The sequence below is a fragment of the Oreochromis aureus genome, linkage group 4 (assembly GCF_013358895.1).
Source record: "Oreochromis aureus strain Israel breed Guangdong linkage group 4, ZZ_aureus, whole genome shotgun sequence".
NCBI classification, from domain to species: domain Eukaryota; kingdom Metazoa; phylum Chordata; class Actinopteri; order Cichliformes; family Cichlidae; genus Oreochromis; species Oreochromis aureus.
Window position 1 is genome coordinate 27,306,526 of NC_052945.1, and position 24,787 is coordinate 27,331,312.

General features: G+C 42.0%; 2 protein-coding genes across 2 annotated transcripts; both read left to right on the plus strand.

Annotated features, from left to right (window-relative positions):
- Positions 1 to 21: 21 nt before the first annotated feature.
- Positions 22 to 16,857, plus strand: LOC116311574 (transmembrane protein 184B-like). Its single transcript, XM_039611373.1, has 10 exons — positions 22 to 99; positions 462 to 540; positions 2,870 to 3,103; positions 7,794 to 7,959; positions 11,443 to 11,533; positions 11,799 to 11,874; positions 12,097 to 12,188; positions 12,313 to 12,482; positions 13,425 to 13,619; positions 14,482 to 16,857. Exons 3-10 carry the CDS (start codon positions 2,870 to 2,872, stop codon positions 14,709 to 14,711), a joined length of 1,254 nt encoding a protein of 417 aa, XP_039467307.1. The 5' UTR covers positions 22 to 99; positions 462 to 540; the 3' UTR covers positions 14,712 to 16,857.
- A 536-nt stretch (positions 16,858 to 17,393) lies between these two features.
- On the plus strand, positions 17,394 to 24,746 carry LOC116311563 (probable ATP-dependent RNA helicase DDX17). Its single transcript, XM_031728710.2, has 13 exons — positions 17,394 to 17,750; positions 17,874 to 18,033; positions 18,130 to 18,226; positions 18,330 to 18,463; positions 18,557 to 18,622; positions 18,766 to 18,907; positions 19,042 to 19,202; positions 19,344 to 19,516; positions 19,646 to 19,756; positions 20,115 to 20,176; positions 20,343 to 20,402; positions 23,137 to 23,367; positions 23,598 to 24,746. Exons 1-13 carry the CDS (start codon positions 17,701 to 17,703, stop codon positions 24,032 to 24,034), a joined length of 1,884 nt encoding a protein of 627 aa, XP_031584570.2. The 5' UTR covers positions 17,394 to 17,700; the 3' UTR covers positions 24,035 to 24,746.
- The last annotated feature ends 41 nt before the right edge of the window (positions 24,747 to 24,787 follow it).

Here is a 24,787-nt window from a genome sequence, read left to right on the forward strand (position 1 = left end):
ATTATGTTCAAAGACCAAGCACGGAGAATGAGAAAGGCGTGACTGCGCATGCGCTGAGCGGAGTCGCTGCTGTTGATAAAGCGAACTGCTGCTGCTGATGTGGGTGAAATAACGGTGTTAGTAGCCCATTAGCATTGGATTGGAAATGCCAAGCTAATACCAGTTATTTTCTCAGTTTACACCTCAGCGTCGTGTTTTATGTAAAGCTTTCTAAAACCGTGTTATACGTCTTTGGTTTGTCTCTACTGGGAGAAGTAACTGCTAAGTTTGTGTTAGGCTAGAAAAGGGCTTGCTAACACTGGTTAGCAGCTGAGGTCGGCGTCATTAAAGCTCAGCTGCCGACACTTCCCGCAGAAGAAGCCAGTTTCCGGAATTGAAAGAAAGATGCAGTGATTACATACGTGGCTTTCCCTCGTTTGAATGTAATTGCTTGGCTCGGTAACTTTTTGTACTCCCGAAAGGCTCGAGATTGGATTCGAGACGATGAGCTAAGTTGATGCCTGGATTCAAATCGGCGCACATCAAACAACTGCAGAGGAGGTAAGCAAAGCGGCAGCACGGAGTCAGGAGCGCCGATCAGCGGCTGTAATTTTCCACTTTTATTGTGTCTTTCCTAACACTCATAACGGAATGGCTCAAACACCTTGTCATAAATCAGCATTTGTGTGCTAACTGTTATTCCATCTGAATTTTTCACCTGTCTGATGTTGCGTGTATAGCACGGCTGTGTGCACTGATACGAAGGTTGAAAGCTGGGAAACTTGACTTCTTGTCCTTTGTGTATTTTCTTTAATCTGCTCTTAACACTGTAAAAATGGCTTGTAACCACTGCTGAAGAGTCCTGTTGTGTTCACTTCATCTGGCTGAGCACAGCCTCGGTGCCCTGGTGTGTTACAGTATGTTTCAGACAGCTTTCCTGGCCTGAAGTCTTAATTCTTGTCACAAAGACTGCCGATTTGATTGATGTCGAAGTACAATGCATGTTTTGAAATCTTTCCCCGGGTGCAGTCAGCAGGACTGATGATCTGCCTTTCTGTCTTGTCTGTGGCCCACTGGGAACCAGCGAGGTGTTATTGTAAGTGCAAGCTGCTGATCATCTCCATTGCGTATGCACAGCAGTGAGCACAGACTTTAATATGGATGATATGCAGATCATTTGTATGTGTTTATTTTAACATGGCATGTTTTAACTGATTTACATTGACTATAAATAAACTCAATTTCTAACTGTTGACTTATCGGAACATGGCAAAACCAAACAACATTATCATTTTGGACATAGAAATTCAGCTGTTAAATCAGCGTGATCCTGATCACACTGAAATATGGACCTGTCAGCTTCTTTAATTACTCGAATAATAATAATATTTACTAGTACAACTAAAATCAATAATAATAATATTAATAACAATATTCTACTTGTGTCTTTGTTGTGGTAGTAAAAACAGGCAAAGCATTTAGATTGAATTGTCTGTAGAGTTTTAAATTTATTTCAGTATTTTTTTGTTTTGTTTTGTTTTCAACTAAAACATATTCTGGAGTATGTGTGTGTGAAAGAGACACACACTGGCTCATTCCCAGTTGCTGCATTGCCACAAGCTGATTGAGGCTTTGGCAAAGTGGCATGAGTCATTCATGACAACACTGTGCAATCACCCTATATTTAGCTGGTGTTTCAGGAGGCTTTGAAAGTCATTGTGAAATTAGTTTTCACTGCAAACTATTAGATTATTGCCTTCCTGGAAATCTGTGCCAAGACATTGACGTAGGTGGAGAGATGACGGTTGCAGGGAGATGTAATTTGATGATTCGGGGCGGGGGGGTGTAGCAGCGCATCTGTCTGGATGTGTGTGATGTTGTGAGTGCCGGTTTGGCCGGTCGCCTGTCTAGTTTTCACTTGTCCTCATCAGTCCTGTGTAATTATGAGATGAATGCCACTTCTGCAGCTCATAATTATGTCATTATGAGCTGCAGAAGTGGTGTAGTCAGGCAGCTGTGTGGAGTTTGTGTGCTCCCCCTGTGCCTAAATTGGTTATAGGTGTGAATGAGAGCATGGATGTGTCTGGCCATGTGATGGGCCTGTTCAGGATGCACAGCCTGGATACCCTCCAGCCCCCAAGATTCTGAGGCTGTTCCATTAGCCTTGTGGAATAGAAACTTCAGAACACCTTTATCCATTTTCCTACTGTGCATTTGCGTGCAGTTATGTCCTTAATTTCTGCTGTTTTCAGCTTTCACCAACCACACGCAGCTACAGGCATGATCGTGTTAGTTCTGCATTTTTTGACTTAATTTTTGCAAAGGTGTTTCACTACTCTCATGAGATATGTTTGTGCGTAGTGCTATTTCTAGCTGCACTCCACTTCATTCTGCCCAGAGCAGAGCACCGGGAACAAGAAGAGGAGAAACTGGGTCACCAGATCTTACGGATCTGTCACTGTGTGATTTGGGGATTTTTCAGCCCTCTGCTCCATGTCTTGATGTGTGTGGTTTCTGCCCGTTTTCACCAGTGCCTCCTCACCCGCCTACCTTGTGCTTCCTCTTTTCACTCCTTCCATTTGATCTGGCTTCATCCGTCTGCCAGCCGTGCAGTCTCATTTACACTTTTTTGTGCACTGTCCTACTTTGCTCTGCTCTTTATCTTTTGCTGTTTTCTCGTTCCAGCTTCGGCAGATATTGGCATGAGATTTAGGTCGTTGGCCGCACGAGCCCACTGAGATGCATTTACACATTAAGAGTGTTTTATTCAGGCTTTGCAAACTGGAACATGGTGTTCTGTTGATTGATGCATGCTATTAAAAATGTTGAGGGTAAATTAAGTGTGTTACAAGAAGCATATTTGTTGATGAAGTGTCCTTTCATCATTCAGATGAGTCAGCTTTGGTGGCGAGTCAAGCGGCTGTCAGAGAGGTTGGAGAATGACTCTCCTAGCGGCCTCACCCTGGGGTCCCCAGCCACTGCAGCCCCACAAGGATCCAACACATCATGGGTGCCTAAAACCCCAGTGGTAACACCAGATGAGCCAATTTTCCTCATGACCTCCACTGCCCAAACTATATCAGGGTTTTTTGTTTGGACAGCTCTTCTGATCACATGCCACCAGGTAAGCAGAGTGGTTAAATGGTCAGCGGGTTTAAATGAAATGTTCCACTAACAGCTACCTGTGAGAGGGTAAACTGTGATCTAAGAGGTTAAATAATAATAATAATAATTACAGGGTTTTAAGAGTTCTTTCTACAGTCCAGGGGTATTTGGGAACCTGTTGACTATGTGGTGGTTTCACTAAAGGAATAACCAGGTTATGCTTTTTATTTGGTCAAAATATGTCAGTAGGCAAAACTCAAACGCACTCTTTGCTAACATGTTGTTATTGGTTTCATTCAAAGTGGTTACATCTGTTTTCCCGTCTTTGCCCATAGCACTTACCCAAAACATTGATCTCAATGTCAGTGTTTTGGGTAAGTGACTCAAAACCCAAATTTGAATCATAATCATGATTGTTGGTTTTATTTAGACTTAATTGAAGGTTGGTTGACTCTTTATGTGGATGTTCACACACCAAGCACATGTAGTGTTATGCTTCATATGAGGAAATATTCTTCTTCCAAATATTAAGGAATTTTCTGTCTGCAAATTTGTTTTGTTATTGATGTGAAGGTGATAAATAACATCCCATTCCCATGAATTGGCTACACTGTGTTTGTGAGGAAGTTAAATAAATAAGTACTTATTCTCATCTACTATCTGCTTTCTAAAAGCTCCTACACACGGTGAGATTTCAGCAACCTTACAGGTTCATTGCAAGCCAAATTGTGCCACGTGGATCTAATTTGTTGTTGTTTGGAAAACAAGTTTGATGCATCTAGGCTGTACACTGACAGTTCCTACTGAAATGTGGACTGACACAGACAGCTAAACCTACTCTGCTGTTTGATACCATGCCCAGTTGTGTTAACTGCAGGAGATGTCATACGAAAAAAGCTCCCATTGCCACAGCTCAGATACATTTACTGCTTTATGGCTTTAATTCCACTGACTTGCAGGGAGCAGTAGGACATAGAGGCACTCATACTGGGAGACAGTCATCCTAAATTCCTGACACTGAGTTTTGTCTTAGTCTAGTGTCTTTGGTCACCGAGTCACATTTAAATCTTTAAAGCACCATTTAGGAGCCAGATTTAAGATGGCTGCAAGCATTAAACATTAGAAACAGGTAATACGAATACATGTTTTTGTGTTTTCTTTTGGACTGGCAGTAGTACGATTACATAAATGCAGTGAAACAGAGATGGGCAAAACAACATGCAATAAATTTTCCTTGCAGGCTGTAAAAACTTGGAATATTCTAGTTTGTGGCAACCTTGAGCTTAAACACATGAGGGTGCCAAGTTTGATTGACTGAATTTAATTCGGCCCTCTTAAATTTATCCAGCTTGGGACAATTTACGATGGCTGTATGGCAAGACCAGGCAGTACTAAAAGCCTGTGGAGTGCTGTGTGCGAGCACTGCAGAGAACTGCAATTCATGGAATAAGAGCAGTTTACCTTGTCTGGTTTCTTTGTTTGTCAGCCCTCATGTTACACTGAAGCATTCAGGTAACATCCCTTTTATGTAAGGGGGATCTATTGTACCTCGAGGCATAGATGAATGATTTCTCTTCCATTGTTTGCCGATGCTCTTCACACACTCGGTTAAAGAATAGCCTTCTGTCGCTCTGGCAACAGGTGCTCCTGGCTTGAGTATAACACCGTATAGGAGCAGGAGATGTGTGTGCTGAAAGTAGGGTCACCTAGCAACGATTGCCTGTGAGTGCACTGTCTGGCCTGGTGTGTTGTCACCCCCCCCCACCCCCCCACCCCCAATGTTTGTTATTTTACCAGAGGTGTGTGTCTGTTTACAGGCCAGGAAAGGTGATAGGTGTGGACATTGTGTAAGTGAAAAAGAGCCACAGGGCACAGACAGAGGTGCTGGTGACAGCAGCCCACCCTGTCCTTCCTCCCGTCTGCTTCTCTGAAAAGGAGTGATAAAAGCTCAGTATCAGTTACCCCCATCAAGCACACACTCACAACACACACCCTGCAAACTCACTCTATTCCAGTATCAGACTCTGGCAAGTGTATACTGACTGCACACATGCAGGTTTCATGAGGTAGCAATTACTTTGGGCCACCCTGATTACCTAGCACATTTTGAACTGTGGTTTTGCAGTGAGAAAACTGATCCATGTTAAGCTCATGTTGTTTTTTTAGTTGTGTGTTTTTTGTTTTGTTTTTTTAAATGTGACAATTACTAACCCATTTTTTCAGTTACAATTTTTGGCTTCAATTATTATAAAAACACGAAAATCAAGATAAAACAATTATTGGGTCACATTTCATTTTGCAGTGACGCTTTTATTTGCTCAGTACCAGCACGCCCTTTTCCATGACACTGGTAGCTTTTGTCTCACTCTATGTTCAGGCCCCAAAAACACTCCCTGCCAGACTTTGCCATCTTTTAGTTTAGGTCCTATTTTTTTTTTTTTTTTTTTAATTTTATTTAAATTTTAGGAAATTTATTCATTATATAGGCAAGTTTAAATACAGTATGTTTGCGTTTTAAAAATTAGAAATATTACGTGGTACATTAGGTTGTTGGTGGAAACCTGATACCATTTTCCTTCTTTGTTCATGCAGCCCATACATAGCATGTCAACAGGGTTTTTCATTATCTCTGTTTTTATAGGTTTAGATGCTCTCATGAGCAGGTTTAAATTTATTGACCATTTTGTTAGGTACACCTTGCTAATACCTGGTTGGACCTGCTTTTGCCGTCAGAATTGCCTGAATTCTTCATGGCATTGATTTTTGGCAGAGATTTTGGTCGACATTGACATGACATCACACAATTGGTGCAGATTTGTCGGTTCCACGTCCATGATGTGAATTTTCCATTTCACCACATCCCAAAGGAGCTCTATTTGATTGAAATCTGGTGACTGTGGAGACCATTTCAGTACGGTGATCTTATCATGTTCACGAAACCACTTTGAGATGATTTGAGCTTTGCAATGTGGTTATCGTTATCCTGCTGGAAGCAGTCATCAGAAGATTGATACACTGTAGGCTGGCACCTTTATCGATGCGCAGTTGGTGGTCCAAAGTATGTCAAGAAAATAACCTCCAATACCTTAACACCACCACCACCAGCCTTAAACTTTGATACAAGGCAGGATAGGTCCATCCATGTTGTGTGGGCCTACTATCCGAATGTTGCATCAGAAGTCAAGGCTCATCAGATCAAGCATTGTTTTTCCAATCCTCTATTGTCCATTTTTGGTGAGCCTATTTTTGGCAATATGGCCAAAAATATTTATCATGATATATATTTGAAAATTTGCAATAACGATATAATTGACGATATAATTGACGCGAGACAAAATACAACTCTACAACTTTTATTAGTGAAAAAAAAACCATCAATGTATTTTCACTTAAACAAGCAGCTTTTTTTATGTGCATTAAAGCTATATAAAAATTTAAGTGCAAATGCAAATTCCTTGCTGACAGTTTAATCAAAAGGCATTTCCAGTGGAAACTGGCCGACATATCCTCAGCATAACCATGTATAATATCCACAAAACTTAAAAAGATGTTATACACACACAATACGGTAATATTGTATTGAATCACAGTACGCATTACTCCGCGAGGATCCTGACTACAGTAGCCGTAATGCTCTGACAATCCATCAAGCTGTGCGGCTTTGTAGCTTAGCAAAGTCGTACTAAAACATTTTTTAACATATTTTTGAGCGCCGTGTACCACATAAAATTGGTTCGGTAATAACAACGGCCCACTTGCATGCTCTACCAAAAAATGTGCTTTGGTGTGTATCTGACAGACGAAAGCCAAACCAGTTCCACACCACTGAAGTTGCACCATTTTTACAAACCAATTCTGGTTCATCCGTTTCATTCAACGATCCGCTTTCTTCCTTCTCATTCTCCATCGCCGCCATGCTTTTTCCGCCATGTGTGTATGGCACTGCGCATGCATGTTTTACCCATATTCTATCGCAATATTTCATTTTCTTATCATTGCCTAACATTATACCGGTATTACTGTGAACGGTATGATATGGCCCAGCCCTAGGTGAGCCTATATGAATTATAGTCTGTTTCCTTTTTTTACCTGACAGGAATGATACCTGGTGTGGTCTTCTTCTGCTCTAGCTCATCAAGGTCGACCGTATTGTGCGTTCGCAGATGCTCTTCTGCATACCTTGGCTGTAACGAGTAGTTATTTGAGTTACTGTTGTGTTCCAATCAGCTCAAAGTAATCTGATCATTCTTCTTGGTCTTCTCTGACATTAACAGGGCATTTTCACAAGATGTTTTCTCTTTTTCAGACCATTCTCTGTAAACCCTACAGATGGTTGTGTGGGAAAATCCCAATAGATCAGCAGTTTGTGAAATACTCAGCCCATCTGGCCTTAACAACCATGCTAAGTTTAAAGTCACATAAATCACATTTCTTCTTTGTTCTCATGCTCAATTCGAACTTCAGCAACTAACTAACTTCAGTAACTAATCAAGTGGGTGGTGAGTGTAGATGCACCTTTGCCAGTACTGCACAGTATTTACTTGCTCGTTTAATTTTGTCTTTAAGTTATGGAGGATTTTTCCAGCATAAGGAGCTCATTGTTAGATGATAGTGTCTTTTATAGAAGCAGTATAATCTTAGATTTCTAAATAAATGGCTTTATATGTTTAGATGAACTTATGTTTCTCTAACCTGTTTTTCTTTTTCAGATCTACATGCACCTACGTTACTACAGCTCTCCAAACGAGCAGCGGCACATAGTTAGGATCCTCTTCATAGTTCCCATCTATGCCTTTGACTCCTGGCTCAGCCTGCTTTTCTTCACCAACGAGGAGTATTACGTGTACTTCGACACAGTCCGAGACTGCTATGAAGGTGAGTGGACACAGGAACAGAGTCAAATAAAATGGTACACTGGCCTATTATGTTGCAGGCAGGAATATAAACTGCCACATGTGCCATCACAGTATGGTCAGCATTTAACACAACGATGAGAGTAACTGTGAGGGTGTAAGAATTTATGTGCTGTGCCCACTAACAGAGGGCCTTTACAGTGTGTTCATTTACAAAGGTTGCCATCTTTGTTCTCATGTCTCCATGGCCTGTTGGGATTACAGGGAGGGGGGACAGGTATCCTAGCAACTGAGTGGAAAAAGAGCAAATGCTTGAGAAGGCATCTCACTTCTGAGCAGATAAATCATGATGTATCCCACCATTATTCAAAGTGGGCCCGCTGTGCTTTTTGGTATTTTCTGTCATTTATAGTATATTGTTGGTAACTAGTAGTGGACGCTTATATTAAACATGAACAGAGTTTTAGGTTAGGATGTTGGTGTATGTACACGTATCCCCAGTGAGACAGAAGCTCAGATTTCAAACTGCTCTAAGGACTCCATGTCAGTTTTTTTTCTACCCTTGGCTCTGTATGATATCATTTTGATCTAGACACAGAAGCCCCACCCACCTACTGTTCAAACCTTAAGTTTATGTGGAGAAGCCATTCAAAAGAATGTTAGCTTCTTCTTATGTTCTTGTTTCAGAGTTAAAACATACTGTATCTGTAATTATGCAGCACTGAAAAACCCAGGACCCAATTGTCGTCCATGTGCTGCAATCACAGGCTTACTTTTAAGCTCAGCAGCTTTCAACTGTAAAGAAAGCTGAGGCAGCAGGGAGCCTGGGTCTGTGGGTTACCCTTAAATTAGCCGACGAACACCTGGGGCAGCAGGAAAACTGCGACCAGTGTGCAGCCCAGTCAGTTTTTTTAAATTGCGTGTTACTCCTCAGCAAAATAGAAAGTAAACCACTGACCACCACACAGAATATGATGCAACTGCCCTATATGCTTTGTTGAGATTTTCTAAAAATATTTAGATTTTTAAAGAGTAATGGATATTAAAGCCAGGAGCTTTGATTTGATTATAAGAACAATTGAATTTTTCGATATCAGATAATGATGAATTATACAATGGTCTACATATATAACTGTAAATTGTTTGATTTTTTTTTTTTAATTTCTGGCAAAAAAATTTCTCTCTCAGTAAGCTTTTACTGTTGCAGGGTGTTTTTTGCTGCATAGAGGAATTACTGTGCCTGGATGCACAGTCAAAGGCTCGTTCTGTGTTCACTAGTCATTCATAAGACTACTGATAAGTTTCACTTCCTGTCTAGAAATGGCAGTCTCAGCAGTTCTGAAATACAGTCAGCAAAATCTGTTACTATTAGAGTTACACCAAGTTATTAAAGCATAGTAATTCCTTGACTAGTGTGATAGATGGACTGGTTCTTATACAGGGAGTGCAGAATTATTAGGCAAGTTGTATTTTTGAGGAATAATTTTATTATTGAACAACAACCATGTTCTCAATGAACCCAAAAAACTCATTAATATCAAAGCTGAATGTTTTTGGAAGTAGTTTTTAGTTTGTTTTTAGTTTTAGCTATTTTAGGGGGATATCTGTGTGTGCAGGTGACTATTACTGTGCATAATTATTAGGCAACAACAAAAACAAATATATACCCATTTCAATTATTTATTTTACCAGTGAAACCAATATAACATCTCCACATTCACAAATATACATTTCTGACATTCAAAAAAACAAAACAAAAACAAATCAGCGACCAATATAGCCACCTTTCTTTGCAAGGACACTCAAAAGCCTGCCATCCATGGATTCTGTCAGTGTTTTGATCTGTTCACCATCAACATTGCGTGCAGCAGCAACCACAGCCTCCCAGACACTGTTCAGAGAGGTGTACTGTTTTCCCTCCTTGTAAATCTCACATTTGATGATGGACCACAGGTTCTCAATGGGGTTCAGATCAGGTGAACAAGGAGGCCATGTCATTAGTTTTCTTCTTTTATACCCTCTCTTGCCAGCCACGCTGTGGAGTACTTGGACGCGTGTGATGGAGCATTGTCCTGCATGAAAATCATGTTTTTCTTGAAGGATGCAGACTTCTTCCTGTACCACTGCTTGAAGAAGGTGTCTTCCAGAAACTGGCAGTAGGACTGGGAGTTGAGCCTGACTCCATCCTCAACCCGAAAAAGGCCCCACAAGCTCATCTTTGACGATACCAGCCCAAACCAGTACTCCACCTCCACCTTGCTGGCGTCTGAGTGGGACTGGAGCTCTCTGCCCTTACCAATCCAGCCACGGGCCCATCCATCTGGCCCATCAAGACTCACTCTCATTTCATCAGTCCATAAAACCTTAGAAAAATCAGTCTTGAGATATTTCTTGGCCCAGTCTTGACGTTTCAGCTTGTGTCTTGTTCAGTGGTGGTCGTCTTTCAGCCTTTCTTACCTTGGCCATGTCTCTGAGTATTGCACACCTTGTGCTTTTGGGCACTCAGTGATGTTGCAGCTCTGAAATATGGCCAAACTGGTGGCAAGTGGCATCTTGGCAGCTGCACGCTTGACTTTTCTCAGTTCATGGGCAGTTATTTTGCGCCTTGGTTTTCCCACGCTTCTTGCGACCCTGTTGACTATTTTGAATGAAACGCTTGATTGTTCGATGATCACGCTTCAGAAGCTTTGCAATTTTAAGACTGCTGCATCCCTCTGCAAGATATCTCACTATTTTTGACTTTTCTGAGCCTGTCAAGTCCTTCTTTTGACCCATTTTGCCAAAGGAAAGGAAGTCGCCTAATAATTATGCACACCTGATATAGGGTGTTGATGTCATTAGACCACACCCCTTCTCATTACAGAGATGCACATCACCTAATATGCTTAATTGGTAGTAGGCTTTCGAGCCTATACAGCTTGGAGTAAGACAACATGCATGAAGAGGATGATGTGGACAAAATACTCATTTCCCTAATAATTCTGCACTCCCTGTATAGCGTTAAATGAGCACTCAGAGTGCTTTACAACTTGCCTCGTTCACCCATTCACACAAGTACTTTTTTTTTTCTATTTTCCTGTGTAAGTGTTTTCTATCTAACATTCACACATAATTATACTCTGGTGGATATCACAGCAAATTGGGGTTAGTATGTTGCTCGTGCAGACTGGAGCAGCAACCACCAACCTTCCAATCAGTAGGTGAGCTGCTCTACCACAGTGTGTTGATCACATTGTATATCTGTCATTTCAGTGTATTTATTTTAGCTTGTTTGCTTAGTTTTTGGTGTTCTAAATCCTGCAAGACTATGAAGGTTGTGGTTTCTCTTCCTGTCATATCACTGATATGCAGTTCCTTAGTTGGATGACGTAGTTTGTCATTTGTGCTTTCTGATGCAGCTTAACTCCAGTTACAAAAAATATTTTTTTAAATCTAGGAATTGTTTTCCAGATGCAGACAGCCACTCTGAAAAACTGTAACCTTTTCTCTGTGTCACCCTCTCCAGCCTTTGTCATCTACAACTTCCTGAGTTTGTGTTATGAGTATCTGGGAGGAGAGAGCGCCATAATGGCTGAAATCAGAGGGAAACCCATCGAGTAAGTCTGATTCCCTTTCATAGTATAATTGTCCGTATAATTGGTTACTCGGGTTGTTTCATGTTAAGATGGCGTGTGTGTGTGTGTGTGTGTGTGTGTGTGTGTGTGTGTGTGTGTGTGTGTGTGTGTGTGTGTGTGTGTGTGTGTGTGTGTGTGTGTGTGTGTGTGTGTGTGTGTGTGTGTGTGTGTGTGTGTGTGTGTGTGTGTGTGTGTGTGTGTGTGTGTGTGTGTGTGTGTATATTTTTTAACCTGTATGTCACTTTAGGTCAAGCTGTATGTATGGGACATGCTGTCTGTGGGGCAGGACCTACTCCATTGGCTTCCTCAGGTTTTGCAAACAGGTATGAGTGTTTTAGTTTGGGCGGGGGTTTAGGTTGTACTGACTCTGTTTGAGTGTTGTGGTGTCCACTCTGACAGACAAGTATTAATACATGTTTTCTCCATTTACTAAAAATTTTACGTGTTCGTAAGCATACCCAAAATATCTACTTGCAAAGATTTTAAGCTTGAATGACTGTAGGTATCACACATCACCAAGTGTTATGTCTTTCACTACTGTGCAGGCAACTCTCCAGTTCTGCGTGGTAAAACCACTGATGGCAGTGATCACTGTCATCCTTCAGGCCTTCGGGAAATACAGAGATGGAGACTTCAAGTATGTTTCCACAGCACTGTCAACCAGAGCAGCAGCATCTTAGTGTTTAGCTTTAGTTGAAATGACTGTTATGTGTTTGATTTTGCATTTATATAATCTTTTTCTTTTTTTCTGTCTCCTCCAGTGTGGCTAGTGGCTACTTGTATATCACAATTATCTACAACATCTCTGTGAGTCTGTCCCTCTACGCTCTCTTCCTCTTCTACTTTGCCACACGTGAGCTGCTCGTCCCGTATAACCCAGTGCTCAAGTTCTTCATGGTCAAGTCAGTCATCTTTCTCTCCTTCTGGCAGGGTAAGTGTGCATGTATTAACTTTATACATCCTGGAAGTAGCTTGTTATACACAACTAGAAACCTAGCAAAGGTGACCAATGTAAACTCAGAGTTGAAGAGTTGCGTGTTGGAACAAGGAAGACCGCTCATTCTAGAAACTATAATGTAGATACTATAGAAACAGTCCCAGTGAGAGGTGATCTCTTCAGTTCCTGGCTCCCTAGCCTAGGCTGTATGTAACAGATGGATATAGCCACTGGTTCTCTTACATTTTGAAGCCTTGATTCTTGCATCATTGCTGTTGCCGCTGTGCTTTTGTGAAGCCAGAATGGACAATTTTGGATGATATGGTGGAGTGCAAATTTTTCATCTAACCTTAGCAAGCTTGGTTAGACTCCATGAAGGGTTCATACCAACACAGATACCTGCTATTTTGTGCTAAAAACAACCCACCAAAACTGGAGCACAGATTTCTTTGATGGGTTGTTTGAAGAACTAATCAGTGTGGCTCTGGCCCTAACATTGAAAGAGTTTTTACTGTTTAAAGCAACCTGTCTGTTAGCTTTACAGACCAAAAAGGTTTTTTGTGCCAGGTTCAAATACGTTTATTTCGGTGCCAGTTTTGGGCATTTTAACATCAGTCTATGAGATTTGACTCACCTTTGGAGCCAGCCTCAAGGGAACTGCAGCTTGCTCGCCACTGGCCCATTGGGGCATTGATGTTGTTTCCAGTAATGTGGCTGAAATAGAGTCTTAGAATCAATATTTTCACATTTAAAATATCAAAACAGATGAAAAATGTAACTTTTTTTAGCCTTGCGCTTACATTTCCAACACTAAAGGTTGCTGCTTAGTCTCTTGTCATGATTTCCATGCACAGATTCAAATGTTGCTGAACTCTCATGGAGTAATACATCACTGTTTTGATTTATGTTTTCATATCTTATTTTTGTATATTTCAGGGATGTTGCTGGCCATCCTGGAGAAGTGTGGCGCTATCCCCCAGATCAACTCTGCTGATTTCTCTGTGGGGGAGGGAACAGTTGCTGCTGGCTACCAAAACTTCATCATCTGCATTGAGATGTTCTTTGCTGCTATTGCTTTGCGCCATGCTTTTACTTACAAGGTCTACATGGACAAAAGGCTGGATTCATATGGTAAGCGACATGTGTATGTGTGTGCCTTGATGTCTGGTTGTAGTAGAGAGTGAAATGTTCAAAGAGCAACTAACAGAGTATTATAATATTGTAATTATGTGATTAACAGAGGGTTCTTGATGAAGTCTTTCAAAGCTAATCTGACCTCACTCTTTGTGTCCCTCCCTTTTTACTTTGATTCCTATCTTTAACAATCTGTTTATTTTGAGTTGTTCTCTTTTCATCTGCCCTCTTTTCTATTCTTTTATTTTCATCTTGACCTTCTTGTGTTTCTTATCTCTTTCTCTTCTTTTCCTCCTCCTTCACTCTGCGGCACTCAAGGCTCATTTCCTATCTATGGACAGTACGGTACGTCTGATGTTAGCTATGTTTTGTCTGTATGTGACTCAGTTGTTTATGTTAAAATGGAATTTGATGTCTTTTTTTTTCTCTTTGATTGTGGTTTAAAAAATTACATTTCCATCGCTTGTGTTATGTGTTTCAGTTCAGTGTTTCATTTGCAGCATTGTATAGAAAATACAGATATTGATGTTTCCATTAGATTTTGAAATTATGTTGTTTTGTGTTCTTTCATTTATTTTGCTGTCAGTTAATTCCGCCCTTCGTCATTTTGCCTTCCCACTTTGTTCAGTCTGTGGTCCTACCCTTGTCGTAAACCCTTGCCTTGATAATAAATATGCCAGATGGAGTGATAATATTTATCTTAATATATTTTATATTCTTTGCAACATTGCTTAGGTTTATTTGGACAATCCAGCTGGCAGTTGGGATGGAAACATAGTTTCTTTCTTTTTTCGCTCATGTATCGCTTCCATTCAGTGTCTCGTTCTTAATATTTACCACCTTCCCATCACACCTCCAGGTCGCTGTGCCCCAATGAAGAGCATTTCCAGCAGCCTGAAGGAGACGATGAATCCAGGAGACATGGTCCAGGACGCCATCCATAACTTCTCCCCAGCTTATCAGCAGTACACCCAGCAGTCCACGTTAGAGCGAAGTGGAGGGCCACCACTCTCCCGCAGCCACAGTAACATCAGCACCCGCGGGGACAACGAAAAGACTCTTTTACTCAGCTCTGATGATGAGTTCTGAGACTCAAACACACACTCAGAAGCTAACCCTTACTCCTGTAGCCCTTCTCAAGTTTTTAGCAGCCATGGAAGACGAATCCGATCTTTTTTTCCGACCTCAACGTGGAAGTTCAGGCTGTGGTTCTGGTTATTTCACATTTAGATAACAGTGAAAGATCAGATTTATGTCATGGTTGCCAGATTGCTGAAACCGAGACAGGGCAGAGTCCTTTCTAAGGAAAAAGGAAATGATTGCTACAGCACGGAAATGAGGAGCGTGAAAAGAATGTAGATATTACAAATAAAGTGAGGGAGGAGTGAGGTTGATTCTTTAACTGGCCAAGCTGTTATTTGTGTTGTTTTAGTTGTGATTTTAGGCCATCGCTGAAAGAAATGCGATTTTTGTGTTCACCCGTGGAAAATGGATTCGTACAGATAACTGTGCCTGCATTATACCATCTTAATCCTGCACTAATGACACTATGGCATTAAAAATGTTAGATATGAGCTGGAGAAAGTAAGTGCCATCTTCTTCTGAGACACATGGCCTCTTTATTCTTTACGCTTTACACTGATTCATAATCAATATTCCTCCTCACCTCTCTGCTAGCGCTCTCGCTCTTTGTAACTATATATTGCCAAATAGCACCCTGTGCTCCAAATAACAAGACACTGTCTTAAAGTTTAGGATTGTTTTTTTTTTTTTTTTTCAAGTAGCCTTTGAATTGCAGGGGTTATTTTTAATATATGACTTCAATGACAAATAAATATTTTATCTAAATGTTGTTTGAGCTCGAAGGTTTATGTTATTGTTATCCTAGAAATTTTATGAGTTTACTGTGGATGTCATCATTATGTAATGTAATGGCATTCCAGCTGTTGGCCAGACTCTCTATTGTTTGCGGAGAAGCACAGTAACAGCTGTAGGAGAGATTTTTAGCGTAGGCAGGAGGACTGACGGAAGGACAGCGCCCACACAGATTACAGATTACTGATGGAGCAACACTTTCCTGCACAGTCGGCCCAGCTGTGATGCGCCCTGGATTGTGATCTCATAATTAATGGCATTACATGCTGCACAGATCGGCGCTGCCTCTGCTGGTGTCATTTGTAATGGCATCACTACGACAGCAGCGGCAAATATGTCACGTTGTCAGTCGCTACAGATAGAGAATGCGAAGATATGTTGGTGAAAACAAGGCTTTAAATCAGATTGAAATCACATTTGTACTTGAATATATTGAGCATTTTAAAATTGGTGGTCAGTACAGGGACATGAAAAGTGACTAAACACCTTCAGGCTGGCCAGAAATCCTCTGGTTGGCATTATGTTTTCTTTTTCCAAAAGATGGCTGGAACTGTTTGAGTTATGCATTCATATTTTATCCAGTTATGTTTAATATGCGTTTACACAGTGGCTGGTATATAACTCGCATGTGGTTTGTGGTTCTAAATGTTTTAATGGCAGAGCACAGCTGTATAAAAGCTGAGATTCTGTTTATGTTGAGTGTATATCCATTTAACAGACTGGAGGTAGTGACTGCGGGTCGACACATAGTACATCACAGCCCAACCCTTTGCGAGAAAAGGAGTCAACCCAGCCAAAGTGATGTGTGTGTTTTCAGTTTATGTCCTAATGAGAAAATCATATTCGGTCAAGAGAAGGTGGGTGAAAGTGTTTGGATTCCATCTGTGACCCACATCCCATCCAGCCGCCACCCGCCTCCCACCCCAGTGACCGCATCACTTGTGTATCTTTCTACTAAACCTGCATTGCTTCAGTTAAAATCAAGGTTGAGTGTGTTTGTTCTGAGCGTTTCATACTTGAGCATTTTCTTCAAAACACTATCAGATCATAATTTTGCTAAGCTTATTGTATTTTAATCCAGAAAATACTATATCCAAATGGAAGGAACGCTGTAAATAAAGTCAAACTTAGTGCTGCAAAACCTTTATGACGACGACAATGGGACGCCATTGCTTGGTATAGTGCTCTGTTTGAATATATTTGTGTTTTGATGGTTTTATTTCATATATATACTCCTGTTTTATTTTTAATTTTTTGTTGTATGATATTTTTTGTTTGTATATTGGTAATATCACATGTTTTGATGCTATATTGATTTCTGTTGATGTTTCAAAAAGAAATAAAAGATGAATAGTAAAATAAAGACATTTCTGGCAGTTTTTGCAGGCTTGTAGACTCCATCATTGTCATTAGCAAAATAGAACCCCTGCAAACACCATTGACAGAGAGTCTATTGTTCAAGTAATGTTTTGGACAGTTTTTGTTTTTTTACTCTACTTTTGTTATTTAGTAGTTATCCCCCCTCCCTCTCTTTCTCAGACCATTCTCTGTAAACCCTAGAGACGGTTATGTGGGAAAATCGTAATATTTCACTATTTTCTGATATACTCAGATTAGCCCGACTGGAACCAACAACCATGTCATCTTCAAAGCCACTTAAATCGCCTTAAATTCTAAAGCTCGGTTTGTAGTTCAGCGGGTTATCTTGATGGCCTGTTTGCTTTAAGGAGCAGCTGACCACGTGAACCGGATCAAATGGCCGGTGAGTGTATTGCATTAAGTTTCCAAAGCTGTTTAATAAATGGCCAAGTAAGTAAACAGACGTACGCGTGCCATGAGTATGTCACTCACAGTATAGGGGCGGGGCTTATCCAGCCGCCAGCCAGTCACAGCAGCTTCCGGTTCTGTGTTAAGCTAACAACAACACAGAACCATCTCCTGCGTCTTATTACTATTGCAACCCTAACGACGCTTGTCACAAAGGAAATATGGCGGGTTGTGCTACTTAACTTTTCAGCAGGCATTTACGAAGACGACATTTTAATTTATTTTTGATTTAGTCAGTTGTCCAAGCTAATTCACGGTCTCGCCGAGTGAAGCTTCTGGAGTTTTCAAGCAAGGCCAGAAAAAGTATCTGTAAGCAAAAGCCTTACAACCTGTAGAAGATAAGGTCCATTAGGAAAACTTACTAAGAGCCCTCAAAATGAGAGGTTCTTACGGAGACAGAGACCGAGACCGTGGTCGTGACAGAGGGTAAGAGGACTGCTAAGTTAGCTTGTCAGCTAATGCTAGTTAGTTATCATAAAACCCTATTATATGTTTTTATTGTGACTAGCAGCGGTTGCTTTGACCTTACAGTTCGTTGTCATATTCCAGCAATCCCCGATTCGGATCAAGCAGAGGCGGACCACCCCCGGGTAAGAAGTTTCGGAATCCCGGGGAACGCTTACGAAAGAAGAGATGGGACCTGAATGAGCTTCCCAAATTTGAGAAAAACTTCTATAATGAAAATTCCGAAGTGCAGCGAATGAGCCAGGTATTATGTCCGTCATGTCACAGTCTGACCTTCAGCTGCACCTGTTGTGTTGTTTAGTCTGTGTTCACTTGTTGCTTTTCTTCACTTTGTTCTCAGTATGATGTTGAGGAGTATCGCAGAAAGAAAGAAATCACAGTCCGAGGCTCAGGCTGCCCAAAACCTGTCACCAGCTTCCATCATGCACAGTTTCCTCGTAAGCACATGCACTCATGGATACACCTGCAGCACTGTGGACAGTTTGCAGACATACATAACCAGAAACTTTGTCGTCCCTTATTTTTGCTTCTTCCAACTAGAATATGTAATGGATGTACTGGTGCAGCAAAACTTCAAGGAACCAACAGCCATTCAGGCTCAAGGTTTCCCTTTGGCACTCAGTGGGAGAGACATGGTGGGCATTGCTCAGACGGGCTCTGGAAAGACTTTATCGGTGAGATGTGTCTTCCTCTGCACCTGTACGCACCACACAGATGAATTTCACAGGTGAAAGATTAACCAGTCTTCCATATTTTTCTTCTTTCAGTATCTCCTGCCTGCAATTGTGCACATCAATCATCAGCCCTACTTGGAGCGTGGAGATGGACCCATTGTACGTGAAGAGAAAAGGAGAGCACTAATCACTGAGTAGTCTGCCTTGGAGTAACCTAATTGTATTAGAGACCTCAAAGCACAACATAAAACTAACAAACACTAAAGAGAGGATTGATGTGGCTTTATATATGTGCTGTGCAGTGCTTGGTGTTGGCCCCCACAAGAGAACTAGCTCAGCAGGTCCAGCAGGTGGCATATGACTATGGAAAGTCATCACGCATCAAAAGCACTTGTGTGTACGGCGGTGCTCCCAAGGGACCTCAAATACGAGACTTGGAGAGAGGTGAAGACTACTACAGCATGCAATCATACAGTTGTGTCCTTTTGGGAACCACTTTCGATTAGTCTGTAACTTATTTATTTTCAGTTTAACTGATTATATTACACACTGAAACATGCTAACTTTGTCTCGCTCAGGTGTTGAAATCTGCATCGCCACTCCGGGTCGTCTCATTGACTTCCTGGAAGCTGGAAAGACCAACCTGCGGCGCTGCACATACCTAGTTCTGGATGAGGCTGACCGCATGCTGGACATGGGTTTCGAACCACAGATACGCAAAATTGTGGATCAGATCAGGGTAAACGCTAATACTCAAAGGCTATATCTCTGTCTTTTTGTTTTTTTTCTTAGGTTTTTTGTTTTCTGCTGCTTACTCTTGTGTTTTAAGTCAAAGCTGTTTTAGTGTACAGTGTTTTACTTGGTGGGTTCTCTTGCCCAGCCGGACAGACAGACTCTGATGTGGAGCGCTACCTGGCCTAAAGAAGTTCGCCAACTGGCAGAGGACTTCCTGAAGGACTATGTCCAGATCAATGTTGGAGCTCTGGAGCTCAGCGCTAACCACAACATCCTTCAAATTGTTGATGTTTGCGTGGAGAGCGAAAAGGACCAAAAGTAAGAGTTTGGTGGTCTGGTCACATAGGAATTAATTTCTCACGTTAAGAATAACAGCATCTGCTGTGTTTGGTGTGTGCGTTTACATCCCTTTAATTATAATGCATTTGCTTCTTTTGCTTTCCTCAGGCTTATCCAGCTGATGGAAGAGATTATGGCTGAGAAGGAAAACAAGACCATCATCTTCGTTGAGACCAAGAAACGGTGTGATGACCTGACACGTAGGATGAGACGTGACGGGTGAGTATACCAACTCATCCCAGCATCTGTTTTAACTGCAGACTGTAATAAAGAATGGACACCATGATGTCACCCAGTGGTATGGTCTATGCTGAAGTTGGGCAGTTTAACACTGGAGTGTGTATGGACTGGAGATATTGGAGCTTTTTAAGCTATTCCACAGCCTTAGCTAAGCACAGTCATTTAGGAGCAATAATTGAAGACTTGTTCAAATTGGTCCACTGTAAATATTGATTTGTACTTTTGCTTGAATTGCCCATCACTGGTTTGTAGTACATCAGATGAATGGTTGTAGAGAAAATCAAAAGAGCAGACACACACAGGCACACGCTGTTAAAGTTGCTGATTTGTCTTCTAGGTGGCCAGCGATGTGTATTCATGGTGACAAGAGTCAGCCAGAGAGAGACTGGGTATTATCAGGTACAATAAACACACTCACTGACATTTCATTGTATGGCAGGTCTTTGCACTGTTGTGTTGTGCTGCCCTGAACCATGTGTTGGCTCTGCTTGCATAATTACACAAACTGAACTGAATTAAATTGAATAACTGATCCTAATCACCTTTTATTCGTCTCACGTTGCAGAGTTTCGGAGTGGCAAAGCCCCCATCCTCATTGCTACTGACGTCGCCTCACGTGGGCTTGGTATGTCATGTGTGCTCAAGTATAAAGCAAGTAATTTCCTAAGTATAGCCCCACACACATGCAGTATATTTCCCTCTTCAGTATTTAGAATGATAATGATCAGCATTTATTGATCGGGCTGTTGTCTGCATTTTTATTCACAGTAAATTTATCAAAGGCCAACCACAAACACATGCGCTGCTTCTCAGATAAAGTGTATATCTAAGAAGTATGTCGCATTTGCTTTATTAAAGAAACTCTAAGAAAGCCGAACGAAGGATTGATGTTGAATGAAGTGTGACGATGTAAGGGGAGAGGCTAGCCAAGCAGCCCCTTACAGCACAACAGTCCAACTTTGAACCTAATTCTGTGTTCATTTGTTTTCTTTTCATTTTGTTTATTTGTGTTGTTTTTGTTTCAAGTCTCTCTTCTGGCAACTAGAAGCACACAGGCTCTCGGGAGCCTGCAGCCGGACCTAGGCATGACAAATCGAAAGCTGTCTTGGGGAGAAAGACAGCCTGATTAATCTGATTCCCCAGACACGGCCGTCTCTGCTGAAAACTTAACAAAGAGCCCGCTAGTGAAGCTCTCCCCCCGCCTTCCAGGACACTGGCAGCCTGGGTGATGACGGGCGGGGAAGGAGTGGCAAGCGCAGGGTGCCGCTGGGCTTCCAAAATTTGATCGTATGCTCGAGGGCAGCTGTCGGGTGAGAGGGCGAAGAAGGGGGCGTGGAGGAGGCTGGACTCTTATTTGGCATGCCATCAACAGAGGGATGAACCCAAAGCACTTGCTGATAAGATTCACTCATATTCACAGCCGGTATTCAATCTAACGGCTGTAACGGATTAAGAAAACTTTCCCGTAAAGTCCTCGAGGAGATTCAAGTCCATTCAATAACAAACTCATAAAATTCTGCCTAAATTTGAACTTTCAGATAATCCACTTAAATAGAAAACAGTTTTGTGAAGATGAGCTGCAGTGGTGTGTCACAAGACGATACAGACAGAAACACCTGCCAGGAAATGAGGGTGGAAAGCAGCCGAGCCGGGCACGGGCGGCTATTCTGGAGACTCTCCCTCTGAACTGCCCCCTGATGCCAGCCCCCAACACCACCCCCCACCACTGGCTGTGCAGGCCAATCTCTCCCTCTGAGGACGTCATGTCTGGTCCTGGCTGGCAGGAGTCCTGGCCTGGAGGAGCCACCTCACTGTGATCAGTCTCTCTCCTTTTCACTCCCCTTCCTTTTTATTCTGTCTTTCTTAATTCGTCTGCCTCTTTCTTTCTCATCCCTCCTTCTCTTCTTCTTTTTTTTTCACTACTTTTCTCCCCCCCACCCTCCACCTCATTTTCATCTCTTTTTTATCTATTTGTTTGCCTTTAAACATTTCTGACTTGTCCGTTTTGTCCCTTTCACCTCTATCCCTGAACCCACAGCTTTCACTTTCCCCTTTGTCTTGAACTCCTTGGCCTATTGTCTTTGTATACATCACACCAGATCACCAGGTCAGACTTTCTAAATACCATCATAAGAACTAGAGCACATTCCCTGGCAGAGCCCACTCCCAAATCTCTCTTAAAGAGAACATCGTCCCTCCTTTAGTGTCTGTTTCTTGTTACGAAAATTGAAAAGCTGGGCTCTGTAATACCACTGCCCTTTGACGTGACCTAGGAGGCATTTGGAGCAAGCAGCACCAGTCAAAGCCCATTGGAAAAAAATCTACTTCTTTCACTAACCAACCTCTTAATTAGAAGTTAGTATCACCACTTCTTGGTAATCTAAGAAATGGCAAGGATATGAGATCTTTGAAGTTGACATCAAAGAATCTAGAAGGCCTCTCTACTGACCTCTTCCTCTAGATACAGTATAAGCCCAGCAGTAATGTTTCCGGGCCGATCACGGCTGGGACACATGAAGAAGCACAGTTAGGAGTAGGGTAGGACCGCAACCCAGCACAGTCCAGCTGGAGCTCTGGCCCAGACAGCTTCCAGCTTTGGGAGGGTTGTGGAGGAGTGGCGAGGTTGGAGAAGGGACTGCATTTGTCCGGTGCGCTCTCCTCCTACCCCTGCAGACCTCCCAGGACTGGTGATGGGTGGGGGGACAGAGAGGGAAATCCCTAAATCTCTGATCACAGGGTAAGTACCGTGCCTAACCCTTCCCCCTTCCCTATTTTTCCTCCTCTGCCAGTCTTTCTCATTATGCTTCCAAAACAAGACTTCCATTTCCTCTAATCAGCAGTGTTTTCTGAGCCCTTCATCAACTGTAATGAGAAACAGACCTCTTAACTTTGAGTTAATCTTTTCTGTTAGAAATTTCTGTACATTATATATTTAATTTTAGGGTCACTGTCTTTGAAAATTTGTTTCTTTTTAAATGTTTATCCAAATTCTCATACTGCAACTTTTTCCTTATTTTTGCAGCTTATATTTGACTGCATGTAACCTGTTTTCATGTGTGCACATACTTTATTTCTCTGCTACGTTATTTGTTTTTCTAATTGGCACGTTAGGTCATTTTCTAAATGTGTGCAGAGTACAAATAGCCGATGATTTGACTGGTAAGTGATGCTTTCAGAGGACGATGGGTGTCTTGCAGTTATTGTCTGTGTGACTGTTCCCATTTTAAAAGGCAAAATTAATGAACGCTGCAAATTAATGTAAAAGTCAATTAGCGTTAGTTTTGTTCTGACTTCTGTTTGCATCTTTTCCCTCCCTGTTACTGACCTCTTCTCCTCTCGCACCGCCACTGCTGCCAAAGATGTGGAGGATGTCAAGTTTGTCATCAACTATGACTACCCTAACTCATCCGAGGATTATATCCACCGCATCGGCCGTACAGCTCGCAGCACTAACAAAGGCACCGCTTACACCTTTTTCACTCCGGGGAACCTCCGGCAGGCCCGAGAGCTGATCCGGGTCCTGGAGGAAGCCCGGCAGGCAATCAATCCCAAACTGCTGCAGCTGGTTGACAGTGGACGAGGCGGAGGAGGTGAGGAACGCCTGTTGTTGGATTAGACATCATGTGTTGCTTAAACCGTTTACCTGCTGAGCTCTCTGCACCACAGAAGAGTCTGTATTGATTTACCTAAATGGGGATGAGCTTTGGTAGTATGTGAAGGATAACTTGACTGTATTTAAGGGAGCAAATGATTGATCCCATAAACAAATGCTTGGCTAAATGAACGAGCTAGCAGTTTCATTGCAACTCTTAATTCCCAGGTGGCCGTTCCCGTTTCCGCAACTCCAATTCAAACAATCCCAACATGATGTACCAGGATGAGTGTGATCGCCGGATGCGTTCTGCTAGTGGGGGTGGCAGCTCAAAGGATGGCCGTGGCAGCAGCAGTAGCTACAGCCGCAGCGGAAACAACCGGGATGGGGACCAATCCTCTTCTTACAGAGATCGCAGCAGCAGGGATGGAGGACGCAGTTACGGCTCCGGCTCCGGCTCCTACGACCAGTACCAGAATAACAGCAGCTCCAGGGGTGGCTCCAGCTCAGCAGGCAGCGCTGTGGGGCAGGCCCCACCTCCTTCATCAGGCCCTCAGCCTCTAATGGCCCAGCAGTTCAACCCTCCGCAGCCTATGATGGGTTTGATGGGGCACTCGCCATTCCAGTTTGCGCCTCCTCCAGCATCTCTGTCTGGGAGAAAATGATGTAGTATGTGCATCAGTGTTACACAGCACAACACAAACTACACCCGGGCAGATTTGTGTTGAATTTTTCATTTTATCGCTCTTCCAACATTCCAGTTAAAAGCATGTTTTAGTTGACTGAGAGATCTTCATTTCTTCAACATTAGTTTTCGACTGGCTTCAGGTTTGATCGGAAAATTTTTTTCAGCTTAAAGTTGGTTTAAAGCAATTCTGTGTTCGTTTAGCTTAGTTTGTTGCAGCTGTGTTGGATGGAAAAAAGCAAAGCTGCTGTTTTGTATTGTAAATCTCTTTGTGAGCTACTTCCAAGAGGTTGATAGTGTTATTTTCTGTTTAGGTATGGCAAAGGTAGGTGTTGAAGTTAATTTTGTTTTTTCTGTTTCGGATCATTGTTTGAAGCCAAAAAATCCTTCTGAAATATTAAAAACAGATTCTGATGTGATTTAAAAAAAAAATACGTGGGTTAAAAACCTTTACCACATTGGAGTGTTTTTCTTTGAGCTTTACCTTGATCTCGTTACGTAGGTGCAAATTGAGGCCTTACCAACTTGTGATTTCTAAGTTTGTATTTACTAACAAATCTCCTGAGGCTTACCTGTTTAGAGGATCACCAGTGTGGTCTGGTCTTTGCAGCAGTGATGAATGAGATTTCCTAGCAAACAGTAAGTCCCCTTTTTAAATTTGTTTTTCATGTTTAATAAAGTTCTTTGGTGTAGAGGACATGTGTTTGTGTCTTCTGTAAACACTTGAACACTT